This window comes from Rhamphochromis longiceps, linkage group LG22, assembly GCF_057381845.1.
Source record: "Rhamphochromis longiceps isolate RC_006_pf linkage group LG22, R_longiceps_female_GT1.1, whole genome shotgun sequence".
NCBI lineage: Eukaryota > Metazoa > Chordata > Actinopteri > Cichliformes > Cichlidae > Rhamphochromis > Rhamphochromis longiceps.
In genome coordinates, this window is record NC_140577.1 from 2,984,884 (window position 1) to 3,001,812 (window position 16,929).

At 42.0% G+C, this 16,929-nt stretch overlaps 1 gene segment (V, D, J or C); it reads right to left on the minus strand.

Annotated features, from left to right (window-relative positions):
- Positions 1 to 264: 264 nt before the first annotated feature.
- LOC146643101 (Ig lambda-2 chain C region-like) lies at positions 265 to 698 on the minus strand. The segment is given in 2 exon segments: positions 265 to 590; positions 695 to 698. Coding segments are annotated over 2 exon segments (330 nt in total).
- Positions 699 to 16,929: the final 16,231 nt, after the last annotated feature.

Here is a 16,929-nt window from a genome sequence, read left to right on the forward strand (position 1 = left end):
GTGAAACAGCACATGTGAGTGTCATAAATGTGTGTCAGAGACAGATGTGCTGATCTGTGGAAACATGCTTACTGAAACCTCAGGATGGTTTTCAGACAGAACAACAGTTAAATTGAAACACATGAAAATCACCATTTGAAGATTTTTTATTTTTTTAATCATTAGCAATACTACAAGCAGTAAAACATGAGATTTGAATTCAGAGTGAAACAGAGACAGAGAGAGAACAGACTGAGGGCAGCAGCAGAGTCTCAGTGAGTCAGGTCACAAATGTGAACACTGATCTCTGCTCAGTATCTTTGAGACCAGAGGTTGGGAGTCCTTGGTGGCCTCACAGGTCACAGAGCCCACCTTCATCCACTGGTCTGCAGTGATCCTCAGGGTGCTGCTCCAACTATACAGGGCATCATTCTGCAGCACTCCAGGGCTCCTGCTCTCCTCCCCGTCACTGCTGCTTCTTCCATCCACCTTCCAGGACAGAGTCCAGTCTGAGGGGAAGCCCTTGTTGGCCAGACATGTTAATGTGGCCTTCCCCTGCTCCAGCTCCTTAACGGAGGGGGGCAGCACTGTCAGGGTGGGACGGGTGTCATCTAGGAAACACCAATCAGATTAGAGGACAGGAACCACAAGTTGTTTGTCTCCGTTAAGAAGTTTCTGTCAGGTGTTTTTTCTGCTCCACCAGTCATTCACTCACACATTGTTTCACTTCCCTTTAAGAAACCTCTCATGCATATCAGCACAGAGAGAATCATCACACAGTTTGACCTGAAATGTGTTCAAACTACACTGGAAATAAAAGCAGATGTGGAAACAAGTTTTTCTTTAAAACCATGTAAAGTCTGAATCATAGACGATTAGATATCAATCATTAAGCATTTTCGATTCAAAGGCCCATCTGACACAATAACACTTTGGATTTTACACATTTTCTAATCCCCTTTTCAAATAAGAGTTATTATTTGGAAAGTTTAGAAACTAATCGATGGATAATGAAGTTTAATATTGGTTCCAGATAAAAATTTCCTTTCTCTGTGACAGAAATGTAGACAAAAAAACCATCTGCTCTGAGTCACCTTCCATCATATAACAGCAGAATAACAAATATTAAAATTGTCATAAAAAAATAAAAATTAATCTTTCAAGCTCTCTAAGACTAATTTTAAGATCCACCTTTTTCAAATTTCATAATAAAAGCAGTTTAATTAACTTACTTCCAAATTCCAGTCTGGTTCCTCCACCAAAAGTCCACTACAGTGATACAAACTCATTGAGCCGCCGTACAAAAACCTCTGACTGTAGAGAGACACGGCTCTCTGACTCTGTGTGACTGAACTAAACCTACAAGCCCTCAAAATAAAACTTTACATGGAAACTAGAAATAATCATTCATACTGTGAACTACCCCACTCTCAATTATTCACTGTAATAACCTTTCACATATAAATTTCCAAATATGACTTTTGGAGCAAAAATATTAATAAGAAAGCTAAACATTAACATTCAACATTTTCAATTAAGGAATAAAAATTAAAAGAAAAAATGAATAAATCAGCTTTATTTTTAACTTACTTCCAAATTCCAGTCTGGTTCCTCCACCGAACGTGAACCACAGTGATACAAACTCATTGAGGCGCCGTACAAAAACCTCTGACTGTGGAGAGACACGGCTCTCTGACTCTGAAACAAACAAACTCAACAAAATAATTCACTGTTTGTCCAACACACTTCATGCACAGACAGTCACAACAAAAAAAGTATTATGTCTTGTAGTTGCAAATTTTCATGTATCAGTACATAAAAAATAAATTGTTCTTAAATTAGATATTGAATTACCCTATTTTTCGGACCATAAGGTGCACCGAATTATAAGGCGCATTAAGCGAAACAAAACAGTCAGATAAGTTAAACTTTACTCATCTCATTCTTCTTGCTTCCTACACATCCGTACCATTGACTCATTAATGTTGAATTCTCTCCCAGCCACTCTGTTCCCATGTTGTTGCCGTATATTAATGACTAATCTCGTATTGTGGATGGATTATCTCAGTTGTTCTGAAGCTTGGTCTGCATCCTGCCATGCAATTGTATTTGTCCCTAACCTTCAGGAACCCTCGTGTTAACTTTTATCCAGTGGAAAAAAGTTAGTATTCATCCTCCAGCTTCACTGTGTTTATGTTATGCTAACATGTGTTGCTAGCGATCACGTAGCACATCGTTATATACCAGCTAGCCCAACTTCAGTAACCCTACAAACGTCACTGCTGTTTAGTTTTCTGTCCTCATTTATGTTGGAAGTGACAGCAGAGCTGTACCTTTTCATTTTTAAGACATCTCTCAGTCAGAACATACTATATCGTGTTTAGGTGGAAACCGGCGAGCTAACTTCCTGCTAACTTTTTTTTTTTTTTTTTGTCCCGTTTGGATCTATAGCCATCAGAATTGTTGTCTTAAGGCCAAGAAAGATACCAAGCGGATTTATTTTACCAAGTGGATCATCATGGCCTTGCCATATTGGTCCATTTAATTGACCTTTATTATAATTATGAATTTATTTTATTTTCAGTTGTTACAAACGGGACAGACATGACTGTGGGATAGGACAGGGGGAAAGAATGAAAGAGAGGGAGAGAAAGAAAACCAAAGGGGAGAAGAGACGGTGAGAAGGGGGGGAAGAGAGAAAAACAAAACAAACAAACAAACAAAAAAAAACACCTGGATCACCTGTATGGAAAAAAAACAGAAGAGAAAGCAAACAACAAAGAGCAACATAATAATAAAAAAAAGCACCATCACAATAAACTAGCTAGCAGTAGATATCAATAGTTACTAAATAATAAACGATATTGTGCAGCACGCAAGATAGACAGCGCACAGTGTGCTTTGAGGCAGCAGCCAAGAAAGCTGTAGTCCGCGTCTGTGAATACCCATGTGTACACCTGTGTGCACACCTGTGTGGATCAGCATGCTTGCATTCCAAAGGTTTCTCCATGTAATGATCTGCTAGGGAGTGTGGGGAGCCACAGCCCTGTCCTCTATGGTATGAAGCAGGTATGGAGGAAATCAAAACTCCAGACATCCAGAGGCCCCCAGAACACAAGAGACCAAGGAAGACCCACAGAGGGGCAGCCGCGCCACTGTCCCAGTAAGAGCTGAGGAGAGTCCCAGATGAGGGCTCATTCAGCAGCCGCGGAGCAGAAGCCAGGGGGAGTTGCAGTGACCCGCCCGTGAGCTCCGCCGGCAGCCAGCTGTGCCTGAGTGACCGAGCCCCAGGCCGAGAGGCCGGGGGCACCCCACCTCCGAAATGGCCCGAGCGAGCCCCAATAAGCGGCTGCCAAGGAGTGAGCCGGTGTGTACCTGGATGCCCATCCCCAGATACAAAGAACCACCAACGCACCGACACCTGAGGGAGTCCGCCACCGGCAGGGGAAGTGGTGGTGGGTGGAGATAGGCCTCCAAACCTTGGAAGGCCCGAGATGTCCCCAGAGAGGTGGCGTCTGATACCCAACCTGACATATAGACACAGACATACAGGCACACACAGACACAAACATCCATTCCCACCCTCATGCTCTCATGTGCACTTCACACTCAACCGACGTGGAGACAGACATAAAGAGACGCTGTATACACGATCACACTCCCCAAGCGTACTCTACAAACCGGGTCTAGGTACCCTTGCCCCTGGAGGGGGGAACCGCACCCAGACCCAGGTGGTGTTACCCTTTTCCCTGTGAAGGCTTCTAACTGGTAAACATTACCATTCAATTCGGGTTTTATCACCATGTGTTGCTTTGGTTCACTTTTGACATGTTTCACACACACACGTTTTCAAACGACTTCACTGACATTTATTCGTGAACACTTAAATGAACTCCAGTAAATGTTTCCCCATCACTGCTTTTCTCAGTTGCTTTGGTGAAAGTCTTACATCAGGAACGTCATTCTCACCACTCTTAATGCAGCTCTCCACCACACAGACTCATCTATGCAAAAGACACTTCATAAAACACTTTCACCGTCGTTTTAAGACATCAAAACAGGGTTTTTTGTTTTGTTATTTTTCTCAAAACCTCAACTACTTTGGTTCAACAACTTATTCGAACAAGGAACAACGCTTTCAAATCCGGGGACCAGGAGGCATACAGTGCTGCCAGGGCCAACCTGAGAAGAGGCATCAAGACTGCCAAGCAGCAGCACAGGAGGCGTATCGAGGCCAGGTTTGAGAACAACACAAACCCAAGGCAGGTCTGGGAGGGCATCAGGGCTATCACGGACTACAAAAGAAGAACACCATCACCCTCAGCCGACAGTTCTACTCTGGCTGAGGATCTAAATCTCTTTTATGCCCGTTTTGACAGGGAGAACACCGACCCTGTCCTGTCCCCTCTCCCCTCAACCGACCCTGCTCCGGTCCTGAGCACTCATGAGCTGAGGCGTGTGTTCCGGAGCATTAACACCAGGAAGGCGGCCGGGCCGGATGGAGTGCTGGGCCGGGTGCTAAAAGACTGTGCTGCGGACCTGGCGGACGTCTTCACCTCTATATATAACACCTCGTTGTCCTGTTCACTGGTACCATCCTGTTTCAAAGCAGCAACCATCGTTCCCATCCCAAAACAGTCAAATGTCACATGTCTGAACGATTTCAGACCTGTGGCACTCACCCCCATTCCCGCCAAATGCCTGGAGAGACTGGTCATTAAACACATCAGAGCTGCTTTTCCACCATCCCTGGACTCGCACCAGTTTGCATACAGGGAGAACCGGTCAACCGAGGATGCGATCGCCACAGTGCTGCACACATTACTGAAGCACTTGGAACACAGGAACACCTATGCACGGCTCCTCTTTGTAGACTACAGCTCGGCTTTTAATACCATCCGGCCATACAAACTCCGTCCCAAACTCCACCAACTGGGACTTAACTCCTCTCTGTGCAACTGGATTGTGGACTTCCTCACTAACCGTAGACAGAGTGTCAGAGTGGGTAAGAACACCTCTTCCACCCTTGTGGTCAACACCGGTGCCCCTCAGGGGTGTGTTCTGAGCCCTCTGCTATACACTCTCTTCACCCATGACTGTATTTCCTCCTGCGCGTCCAATCTCATTGTTAAGTTTGCAGATGACACTACAGTGCTCGGACTTATATCCAACAATGATGAGACAAACTATAGGACAGAGGTGCAACAACTAGAGTCATGGTGCCACGACAATAACTTGGTCTTAAACACCAAAAAGACCAAGGAGATCATTGTAGATTTCCGGAAGAGGGGTCATAACAACCATCTGCCTCTCTTCATTGGCAGTGAGGCGGTGGAGAGGGTGAGCAGTTTTAAATTCTTGGGGGTAACTGTGACCGAGGACCTGTCCTGGGGCAACCATATCACCTCAGTTGTACGGAAGGCCCAACAGCGCCTCTACTACCTGAGGAGACTGCGGAGCGCACACATTCCCAGATCTCTGATGTTGAACTTCTACAACTGTGCCATCAGCAGCGTTCTGACGTATGGATTTCTAGTGTGGTTCCCCAGCTGCACCAAGGCCGATCAGCAAGCACTCCAGTGGGTGGTGAAAGAAGCTGGCAGAATTATTGGAACAAGTCTGCCAGAGATCAGTAATATCTTCCCCACTCGCTGTCTGAGGAGGGTGCACAGTATCCTGCGGGACCAACATCACCCTGCGCGCCACCTTTTCCATCTGCTGCCCTCAGGGAGAAGGTACAGGTCTATACAGGCCAGAACATCCAGACTGGCCAACAGCCTGTATCCACAGGCTGTGAGGCTCCTGAACTCTCTGCCCCCCTCTCACGGACAATAACCATATCCAACTTCTTAATAGCAATGAACTGGTCTGCATTGGTGCATCATATCTTTATTCTCTTCCCCCTCCTGCCCCCCCCCCCCCCCCCCCTCTTCCTTAAATAGATAACTATCATATCTGATATCATATCTCACAGTACAATAATATTGAATGGGTTGCATTGTTGTATTTTGTCATGTTTCTCAGGTCTTTGTCTGAATTTCTACGAACATTATTGCTAAGGATTGTCTTATTGCATTGGAGTCACACTGGGTTAAATATGTACACTTGGGTTTTAAGGGGTATTTATTATTTTCTTCTTTTTTTTGGGTTGTATGGAAGCCCCAAACGCAATTTCATTGTTCTTGACAATGACAATAAATAAATAAATACTAAAAAAAATACTAAAATACTAATACTAAATACTAAAGAGTACTGCAAAAAATGTAGGCCTAATGTCCCAAGGGGCCAAAGGCCTGTACGAAACTGGACTCAAGTGCTGGACCACATGTGGAGACGGTTGAGTTTGCTTTACACAAATCTTTATTTGGCACAAAAACACAGAGTTATACTTGACGTGGGATTCATGACAAGAAAACGTAGCGTGGTGGCCTAAGGTGGCGTGGTGATCAAGAGGGAGAGAGGAAAAGGGGGTTAGTGGGTTCACAGACTTCTCCAGGTGTGGTTGAATTTTAAAGAGGAGTATGGCTTATGTTGCAGGTGGAGTTGGTGGTACTTTGAGGGGAGTAGGTGAAGGTCCAGGTGAGCTGAACAAAGTTAAGATGGGCTGACCTGAGCTCCAAGGGATCCTGTGAGAAGCAGTGGGAAGAGGGCAGCAGGTGTGATATTGAAATCCTTCCCAGGAGACGGAGCATGAAACTGCAGTGAGTATGGCCGAGTGCATAGACTTGGGCAAGGAGCATGAAGCATGGTAGCCTGTTAGCACCGAGGGTAAGTTGGCAAACTAGCAGTGAAGAGACGGCAACGCTGGTCTTGAATATCCTGAGTAGGTTGCTCCAGATTGGCTCCATGTGAGGAGATGACGGCTCTGCCCAGGGGCAGACACAGGAGAACATGGTGGAAATTTACCAGCAGCTCACCCGGACTGTGACAGCTAATGAGAAGTTTAAAACTGTTTTCAGAAACAAAAATCACGTCTGATGTTTTTTTTTTTTTTTTTAACCTTACAAAACTGATGAAATGGAGAAAAGCAAAATAATACTCATTAAACTATATGTGTGTTCTGCTCACATCATCCACACATTCTCAGCCTGGCTGGGGGGCTTCTTTGCCCAGCCTGGAGGCTCCCGGTGCAGACGGCTCCCTGTGATAGTGTTTCCTCACCTGGCTCATGTAAAGATTGATTGATTGATTGATTGATTGATTGATTGATTGATTGATTGATTGATTGATTGATTACTGCAGTGCCGTGATCTTCCTCATGCTGTGTGTGTTTTGTTAGATTCTTCCCAGTTTAGGTTTTGTGGAGTTTTCTGTTCAGCAATAAAAGCTGCCATTTTGAGTTCAGTCCTGTTTCCAGTGAGTTTGAGTTTGGGTCCAATTCCTGCCTGGACACAGCCCGATCACGACAGTTGTGAGCTGTGAGTTGTGGATCAATGAAGTAACAAATCCCTTTATTAGTGTAGAAACAACAGCAGTGTGTATGTGTGTATGAAAACAACGAGAAAGGCTAATTTGATTGGGGAAAAGCATCACTGATTTGAGAACTGCACCAAAGCGACTGAGAGAAACTGTAATATATGTTGGAGGTGGATGGAACTGGAGGAAATCATGTTGTATCATGATGTTTGAACCATATTTAATTTTGGATCACAGCCATCTGAATGGTGTCCTACAGCAAAATCTTAAAATTGACATTGAACTTATTTTAAATATAATCAATTAGTAGTTGTTCAAACTTATCAGGATCTGCGTGGCGTACAGAATGTTGTAAAAACATGTAGTGAAGTCCAGACCTTTACTTTTTCACATTGTGCCTCTAAACTTGGTCAGATGATTTCCATAGAGAGGCACTTTGCATCAGCAGCACCATGCTCCAGTGCTCTGGGAGAGTTTATAGTCCTGAGAGTTGAACACTGGATGACTGACAGCTGTCCTTCATCACAACAGAAGCCACAGAAATCCTCCTCATCAAAAACATGACTTTGATCTGCATCCTCATCTGGACTCTCCTCTGCTGCTGCTTCACAGGTAAAGTCCAGAGAATCAAACTCCTCTCCTCTATCAACATCTGTCCCTCTGAAATGAAGCCCACAAAACCATGAAGCTGCTTTATGTTTTTGTCTCTGTGTCCTCAGAGTCCAGAGGACAGATCACAGTGACTCAGCCTGGAGCAGTGAGCTCTGCTGTAAGAGGATCTGTGAGCATCAAGTGTACGACCAGTCAGGATGTTTATTATAGCTGGCCATATTACTATTTAGCCTGGTACCAACAGAAAGATGGAGGAGTTCCTAAACTGCTCATTTACCTTGCTACCACTCGAGTATCAGGGATTCCAGCTCGTTTTACAGGCAGTGGATCAAACTCTGACTTCACTCTGACCATCAGTGGAGTCCAGGCTGAAGATGCAGCAGTTTATTACTGTCAGTGTTATCACTACATCAACAGTCAGGATGTGTTCACACAGTGAAAAACAGTCGTACAAAAACCTCCCTCAGTCAGACTGAACAGAAACTGCAGTAACTTCCAGCTGCAGCAGAGACTGACACAGTTCAATGAGCACAAACACAATTTCATGAAGGGACTGAATTTTTCATCATATCACTCAGAAATCTAAAGTTCACTATTAAATGATCATTATGGTGGAAACTTCTTTCTACCCACTCAAAACTCAGGAAATCTCAAACTGTCACGGTTGTTGCTGTGAATCTTTGAGTAGTTAGAAGATGCTTGATCATGAACTTTGACCTCAGCTTCATAATGGATCACAGACACGCTGTCTTTAAATAAAAGAAACAAATCTCAACACTCAGTCACCCTGAAGCTCAACGATTTGTGAAGAATATATCGAATCAGTGTAAAGTCAAATATATCCAGTTTTACATTCAGCTCTTATGAGACCAGAGTTTTTCAGTTTTTTCTCGTCTTCATGTTCAGACAACAAACATTTGAAAGTGAGGCCTTTAGCCTGCATGTTAGCAGCTTTCAGCCAATCAGAGCAGAGTTCAGGATGAATAAAGTCACTTAGTGCATTAGTGTGAACTCATCTGCCTTCTGCAAAGAGGACCTTCTGTTCATTTAGATCAAATCAAATCAAATCACTTTTATTGTCACATCACATGTGCAGGCACACTGGCACAGCACATGCGAGTGAAATTCTTGTGTGCGAGCCCCACAAGCAACAGAGATGTGCAAAACACAACAACACAAACGAGCAAAATACAAGAATGGCCAACCTGAAACTAATAAATATATGTACAATATATAATAGTGTATGCATTTCTGGATGTGTATACTAAATGTTTTTCTACGTGTGTGTGTGTGTGTGTGTGTGTGTGTGTGTGTGTGTGTGTGTGTGTGTGTGTGTGTGTGTGTGTGTATACACATGTTTACAAATTAAATAGTAAAAAAATAATAAATAAAATATATAAAATATACAGAGTTGAATATGTGCAAAACAAGTGGCATTTATATACAGTGTGGAGTGCATAATGTTGAAGTTCCAGTAGTGAAGCTGAGGTGTCTATGAAGTGTTCAGCAGTCTGATGGCCTGATGGAAGAAGCTGTCTCTCAGTCTGCTGGTACGGGACCGGATGCTGCAGAACCTCCTTCCTGATGGAAGCAGTCTGAACAGTTTATGGCTGGGGTGACTGGAGTCCTTGATGATCCTCCCCGCTTTCCTCAGGCACCGCTTCCTGTAGATGTCTTGGAGGGAGGGAAGCTCACCTCCAATGAAGAAGAGCTCAGAAGAGCTCAGGCACACATTTCATAAACAGCTTCACTATCATTAGCTCACACACTGATGCTAAATCAGTAGCATTTCAAGCCAAGCAGCCATCAACAAGGATTCCTGTCACTCTGTTGACGTCAGAATGAGTCTCATGTTTTCTTTAGGCTTCCAAGTTCACACAATTCTACCTTTGAGTTTAAACTTTCTTCAGAATTCAGAAAAATGCATGAAACCAAATATTTACTTTATTTTTTTGTTGTTTTTAATAATTACTTTGCTTCAAGGAAAATTACCTTCAGTCAAACTACAAATGAAAACCACAAACACTTACAGTCACCAACAACTTTACAGATACAGTTTGGCGTGTTTGGTTTCATAATGTCTCACTGAACATCCAGAAATATCAGTTTGTCCTCATTTCTGTCCTTCAGCAGAACAAATATCATTCCCAAAATCCTCCAGTGGATGGAAACTGGTGGTTCACGTCTTTTCCACGTCCATGCAGGATGTTTCACATGTTCATAGTGTCAGTCTGTCCTTCTTTCACACTGTCAGGCTGCACACTGTGAGTCAGGCCTGTGATAAAGAGATTAACAGAAAATGTTAAAACTGGGAAGTTTAGTAAATGTTACTAACCTGTAGTACCTGCATGTGTTTGTAGATTACTCAGCTGCAGTCATCCATTCTCTATTTCCTGTTTGCGGTGCACTTTAACAAGTTTCACTACCCCTGCATGGTGAATCAACGAGTGTTTGCAGACAAGTCAGCGACTGCAGTGATCTGCTAGAAACCAAACCGCCGTCAGTGCAACCGATTTGAGCCAGCAGTAAGAGTTTGTTGGCTCTGACTACAACCAGTAGGAGCCACAAACTCCAGCAACACCAACTGGTCAACGGAAACTTATTTTCCCCTCGTGACTGGAGGTTGATGGGGGGACACTCGGCCTGTGTGACTGAAGGCTGAGGATCCACAAAAGGTTACAAAATACAGCAGATTCATTTGTTTCTTTAATACTTGTAAATTCTGATTCTTGTATAAGAGATTTCTTTAATATTGTAATTATGTTAATTATTAAATGTCTGTTCACAGTAAAAGAAATGATCTTGATATTTAGAAAACAGGTTGTTCTTCCTGTAACCTCGGCCTGTTGGTAGTTTAATTCTGCAGTGGGTCACATTATGTAATAATAGTAGGGCTGCCACAAACGATTATTTTGATAGTCGACTAGTCACCGATTATTTTTGCGATTAGTCGACTAATCAGATCATCATCCATTAGACGTAAAACTACAGCTTATTGCACCAGCAGCATCTGCTCTTATATAACTATCATTAGCTTACAGCTTTAAGTGTTTAAGGTCTGTGCTAACTAAAAATAAAGACAAGATGATAGTTTATTAAATTTTAATGAAATTTGCAATTGTTTCGGTGAAGTTTAATAAACTCCTTGCTATCTAAAATATAACAGGACACTGGAGTAAATTCTCCAGCATCTCACACTTCTGATAATCAGTTGTCTGCTTGACGTTTATTCAGCTGTGCAAAAACTATAACTTTAATCTCAGACAAACTGATTTACTCAGGAACAAATAAAATACTAAAAAAAAAAGCCAAACAATAACATTTTAAGTTATCTAAGTGACTCATATATATTTAACCTGAGTAGCGAAAGACAGCGGTGGGTTTGACAACGATTTGCGGGGAGTCCGGTGTTCTCACGGTGCTAGTGAGCCTAGCCCCCGGCTCGCTAACGAGCTAGTGGGTAACAGATGTCTCCAAAAACGTCGGAGCGCTTTTGAAAATATGTGGTGTCCTGATAAACTGAGCCGATATTTGAGGTTTACACAGCTACATTCTCGCCTGAAAACATGTTAAACGTTTATTTTGTGACCCAGAAAGAATAATAAGAGTAACATTAAAACTAACTAGCTGCCGCCATTGTTGGAAACTGCGCTGGGCCGCGCTATGAATTCTGGGACACAGCTGCTTCTTCTTCTTCTTCTTCTTCTTCGGGGTTTAACGGTAGCTGGCATCCTTGTACATGCAGTGCTGCCATCTTCTGTTTCAGTCCGTTATTACACTCTTAAATCCTGCTACTTATTCCTGCGTCTTTTGGGATCTTACAAAGCTTCAAACGACGCGTCGACTATTAAATCAGTCGTCGACGATTTTGATAGTCGACGTAATCGTGACTAGTCGACAAATCGTGGCAGCCCTAAATAATAGTAATGTAGTAATGTTTTATAAATGATGAATTTAGCACTTACTAATATCTTACTAATGCTTTTTACTGTGTCAATATTAAGTGTTACAAATACATCGATGTTAGAACTGTGTCTTCTGTTCTGTTGTTCATTATGTTTCTGAATAATTTCAGCTTTTCTCAGGAGAAGAAATCAAAACTATTTCTCTCCACTAGATGTCATGAATTCTTTCATTATTCAGTCTCACTGAGGGAAGCTTTGTAAGCTCAGGACAGCTGCAGCTGACTGACTCTGTGTGTTTGCATATGTGTCCTGCCTCTCTGCTCACAGCTGTTAAGAGGCCAGTGTTGATCAGTGGCTGTCCAGGCCTTTCAGAGCCACTCACACACCAGCAGCACAATGATGATGTCACTGACTCTACTGCTGGCCACCCTGGGGCTCCTTGTTCAGGGTGAGACTCTCTGTGAAAACTTTGCTTCAGCACGCCCACTGGTCTGCAGTGAGCGTCAGGGTGCTGCTCCAGCTGTAGAGGCCGTCATTCTGCAGCACTCCAGGAGTCCTGCTCTCCTCCCCTCTGATGCTGCTGCTGCCACTGCTGTCGCTCGTCTTCCAGGACAGACTCCAGTCTGAGGGGAAGCCCTTGTTGACCACACACATGAGCGTGGCCTTCCCCTGCTCCAGCTCCTTGTTGGAGGGACCCAGCACCTTCAGGGCGGGGCGGGTATCACCTAGGAAACACCAATCAGCTTAGAGGACACGAACCACAATTTGATTTTCTCCGTTAAGAAGTTATTTAAAAAAAAATACTTTTGTCTCATCTAAGCAGTCTAACAAATAATTATTAAATAAAATGATACAATATTTAATAATAAACACAGTTTAATTAATTTACTTCCAACATCCAGTCTGGTTCCTCCACCAAAAGTCCACCACAGTGATACAAACTCATTGAGGCGCCGTACAAAAACCTCTGACTGTAGAGAGACATGGCTCTCTGACTGTCAGACTGAACTAAACCTACAAGCCCTCAAAATACAACTTTATCATCAGAACCAGAAATAATAATTAATAATATGAAACATCCCAGATTTTCATTGGAAATTGTCCTGAGTGTCTGAATATTCATTTCCAAAGCTGACTTTGTTTCTTAGGACAAAATTTATGAAGAAAATAATTAATCAGTTACACAAAAAGTTTCCTAGCCTTTCATATTAAATGAAATTAAAGAAAAGAAAATTAAATTAAAGAGAAAAAGGACATAGAAGTAACTTTGTTTTTGACTTACTTCCAACATCCAGTCTGGTTCCTCCACCGAACGTGCACCACAGTGATACAAACTCATTGAGGCGCCGTACAAAAACCTCTGACTGTAGAGAGACACGGCTCTCTGACTCTGAGACAAACAAACTCAACAAAATCATTCACTGTTTGTATCATTTAATAATATTATAATAGTGTAATTAAAGCAAATAAAGCCCATTACAACAATATTTAAAGAATATGATTTCAAAATGTAGATTTTACAGCTTTCACATGTGAAAACATCTCTTGAAACCTGGCACTTATTTTTTCACAGCTCTAAACACTGAAACTAATTCTCAGCCTAAAACGCTTCAAAAACACTTCAGATTCATGTTGTTATGTTTTGAATTTCACAAAAATATTAAGTTCTGGAAAGTGTACCAGCATTTTTTCCATATATTTTTTTAATTTCTGAATGAACATGTCCATTGTTAAGACGCTGCCTACACATACAGGGTTTTTTTTAATGAGTTTTTATTTCTATTTTGGAATTCTGTCTACAAATAATGGTGTTTTAGGAAGTTTTGAAAATTCCTTCCAGGTAGAGAAGACGGTGCTCTGTGCTGTTCTCACTGTGAAGGCTTCTAACTGGTAAACATTACCATTCAATTCGGGTTTTATCACCATGTGTTGCTTTGGTTTACTTTTGACATGTTTCACACACACACACACGTTTTCAAACGACTTCACTGACATTTATTCGCGAACACTTAAATGAACTCCAGTAAATGTTTCCCCATCACTGCTTTTCTCAGTTGCTTTGGTGAAAGTCTTACATCAGGAACGTCATTCTCACCACTCTTAATGCAGCTCTCCAAATATGTAAGGCCTTTTTCACCACACAGACTCATCTATGCAAAAGACACTTCATAAAACACTTTCACCGTCGTTTTAAGACATCAAAACAGGTTTTTTTGTTTTGTCATTTTTCTCAAAACCTCACCTACTTTGGAAAGAGTACTGCAAAAAATGTAGGCCTAATGTCACAAGGGGCCAAAGGCCTGTACGAAACTGGACTCAAGTGCTGGACCACATGTGGAGACGGTTGAGTTTGCTTCACACAAATCTTTATTTGGCACAAAAACACAGAGTTATACTTGACGTGGGATTCCTGACAAGAAAACGTAGCGTGGTGGCCTAAGGTGGCGTGGTGATCAAGAGGGAGAGAGGAAAAGGGGGTTAGTGGGTTCACAGACTTCTCCAGGTGTGGTTGAATTTTAAAGAGTAGAGCTGTAGCACATGAAGAACGAGGTAAGTACATAGACTTGGGCAAAGGAGCATGAAGCATGGTAGCCTGTTAGCACCAAGGGTAAGTTGGCAAACTAGCAGTGAAGAGACGGCAACGCTGGTCTTGAATATCCTGAGTAGGTTGCTCCAGATTGGCTCCATGTGAGGAGATGACGGCTCTGCCCAGGGGCAGACACAGGAGAACATGGTGGAAATTTACCAGCAGCTCACCCGGACTGTGACAGCTAATGAGAAGTTTAAAACTGTTTTCAGAAACAAAAATCAAATCTGATGGTTTTTTTGTATTTTTTTAACCTTACAAAACTGATGAAATGGAGAAAAGCAAAATAATACTCATTATTATTGTGTCATGTGTCAGGAAAAGAAAATGTATACAATCTGAGACCACAGCACCAACTACTGTATAGTCCAGTAAAGTCATACTGCACATGTTTATTAGGTTATTAAGTACACCTGTTAAACTGCTTGTTAATCCAAATATCAGCCAATCACATGTCAGCAGCTCATAGCATTTACACATGTAGACATGTTGGACGCAGCCTGCTGAGGATTAATTCAAACATCATTAAGAAAGATAATTAAAAGTTTCATGGTTGTTGATGCCAGACAGGCTGATCTGCTGGGATTTCTTTACACAGCCATTTGTAGGGTTGATGGGAACGGTCTGAAAAATGTTGATGTCAAAGGCCAGAGGAGAACGGCCTGAAAGTTTTGAGTTTATAGGACGGCAACAGTAACTCAATCAACCACTCGATACAAACAAGACGCAGAAGAGCATGTCTGCAAGCACAACATGCGACCTTGAAGCAGATGGGCTACAGCAGTAGAAGACTGCACTGCAGGGCCTGTCACCTAAGAACAGGAAACTGAGGTTATAATTCACATGAGCTGACCAAACTTGTAAGAACAAAAAAACAAAAACACGGTGCTCCAATGGCCTCCACAGTCACCAGATCTCAGTTAAAGACAGCATTTTTAGGATGTGCTTGAAAGGGGTGTCCAGCTGGCAAATCTGCAGCAATGATATGATGCTATTATGTCAATGAGGGGCAAAATCTCTGACTTGTTGAATCTATGCTACAAAGCATTCAGGCAGCTCAGAAAGCAAAAGGGGGTCCAGCCCGGTACTAGCGAGGTGTACCTAATAAAGTGGTTAATGAGTGCATATAGTGTATGTTTCTGTGTAATTACAGTAGCAGTGCCATGGCATGGACGTGTGACACAAGACTGAGATTATGCATTTCCAAATGTTTCAACTTAAACGTCTTCTGAGAACATGTGTCCATATGTGATTATAATTGAAGAGCAATTTCACTGCTTTGAAGTAATTTGAGTGGAAACACTAATGCAGTGTTGGACAGTATTCAGCAAAGTGACAGATCTGGAGTTCTGTCTGACAAAACTGTTTCGAAGAGTTGTGAGATTCAAGTGGATCAACAAAGTAACAAATCCCTTTATTAGTGTAGAAACAACAGCAGTGTGTATGTGTGTATAAAAACAATGAGAAAGGCTAATTTGATTGGGGAAAAGCATCACTGATTTGAAACTGCAGCAAACTGACAGAAACTGTAATATATGTTGGAGGTGGATGGTATTGGAGGAAATCATGTTGTATCATGTTGTTTGAACCATATTTAATTTTGGATCATAGCCATCTTAATGGTCTCCTATAGCAACATTTTAAAATTGACATTGTCATCAGAAACTTTAATAATCAACAACATCGCAAACAAAACCAATAAAATGTTATGCTTAATTAAAAAATGTGTTTCCAATAAGTCAAACAGCATGTCTCACTCAATAGTACTTTACATACAGTGAGTATAACTGCATTCATACAAATAATATGTGGTATTACATTCTTTCCAAATACCAGCACAGTGGCACAAGTGGTTTAGAAAACACTTTCTCCACAAAGTCTATTGTATTCCCACTGTGAAGCTTTCAGTTAGGTCACATGATCTTCACCAGCAAGTAGAATTTACTCCAAAAAGTTACATTTATAGAGTTACATTGATTCAAGTAAGTGTGACCCACCACTGTACACCATCATAAAATCACTGACTAAATGCTTTCCATGAAATATTTAATGCTACAAACATGAACGAAGGAATTTAGAAAAGATTTGAATTTCTTACTTCTCTACATCTTAGCAAAGAGCAACTGTTAAATGAACTTATTTTAAATATAATCAGTTAGTAGTTCTTCAGAACCCATCAGGATCTGCGTGGCGTACAGAATGTTGTAAAAACATGTAGTGAAGTCCAGACCTTTACTTTTTCACATTGTGCCTCTAAACTTGGTCAGATGATTTCCATAGAGAGGCACTTTGCATCAGCAGCACCATGCTCCAGTGCTCTGGGAGAGTTTATAGTCCTGAGAGTTGAACACTGGATGACTGACAGCTGTCCTTCATCACAACAGAAGCCACAGAAATCCTCCTCATCAAAAACATGACTTTGATCTGCGT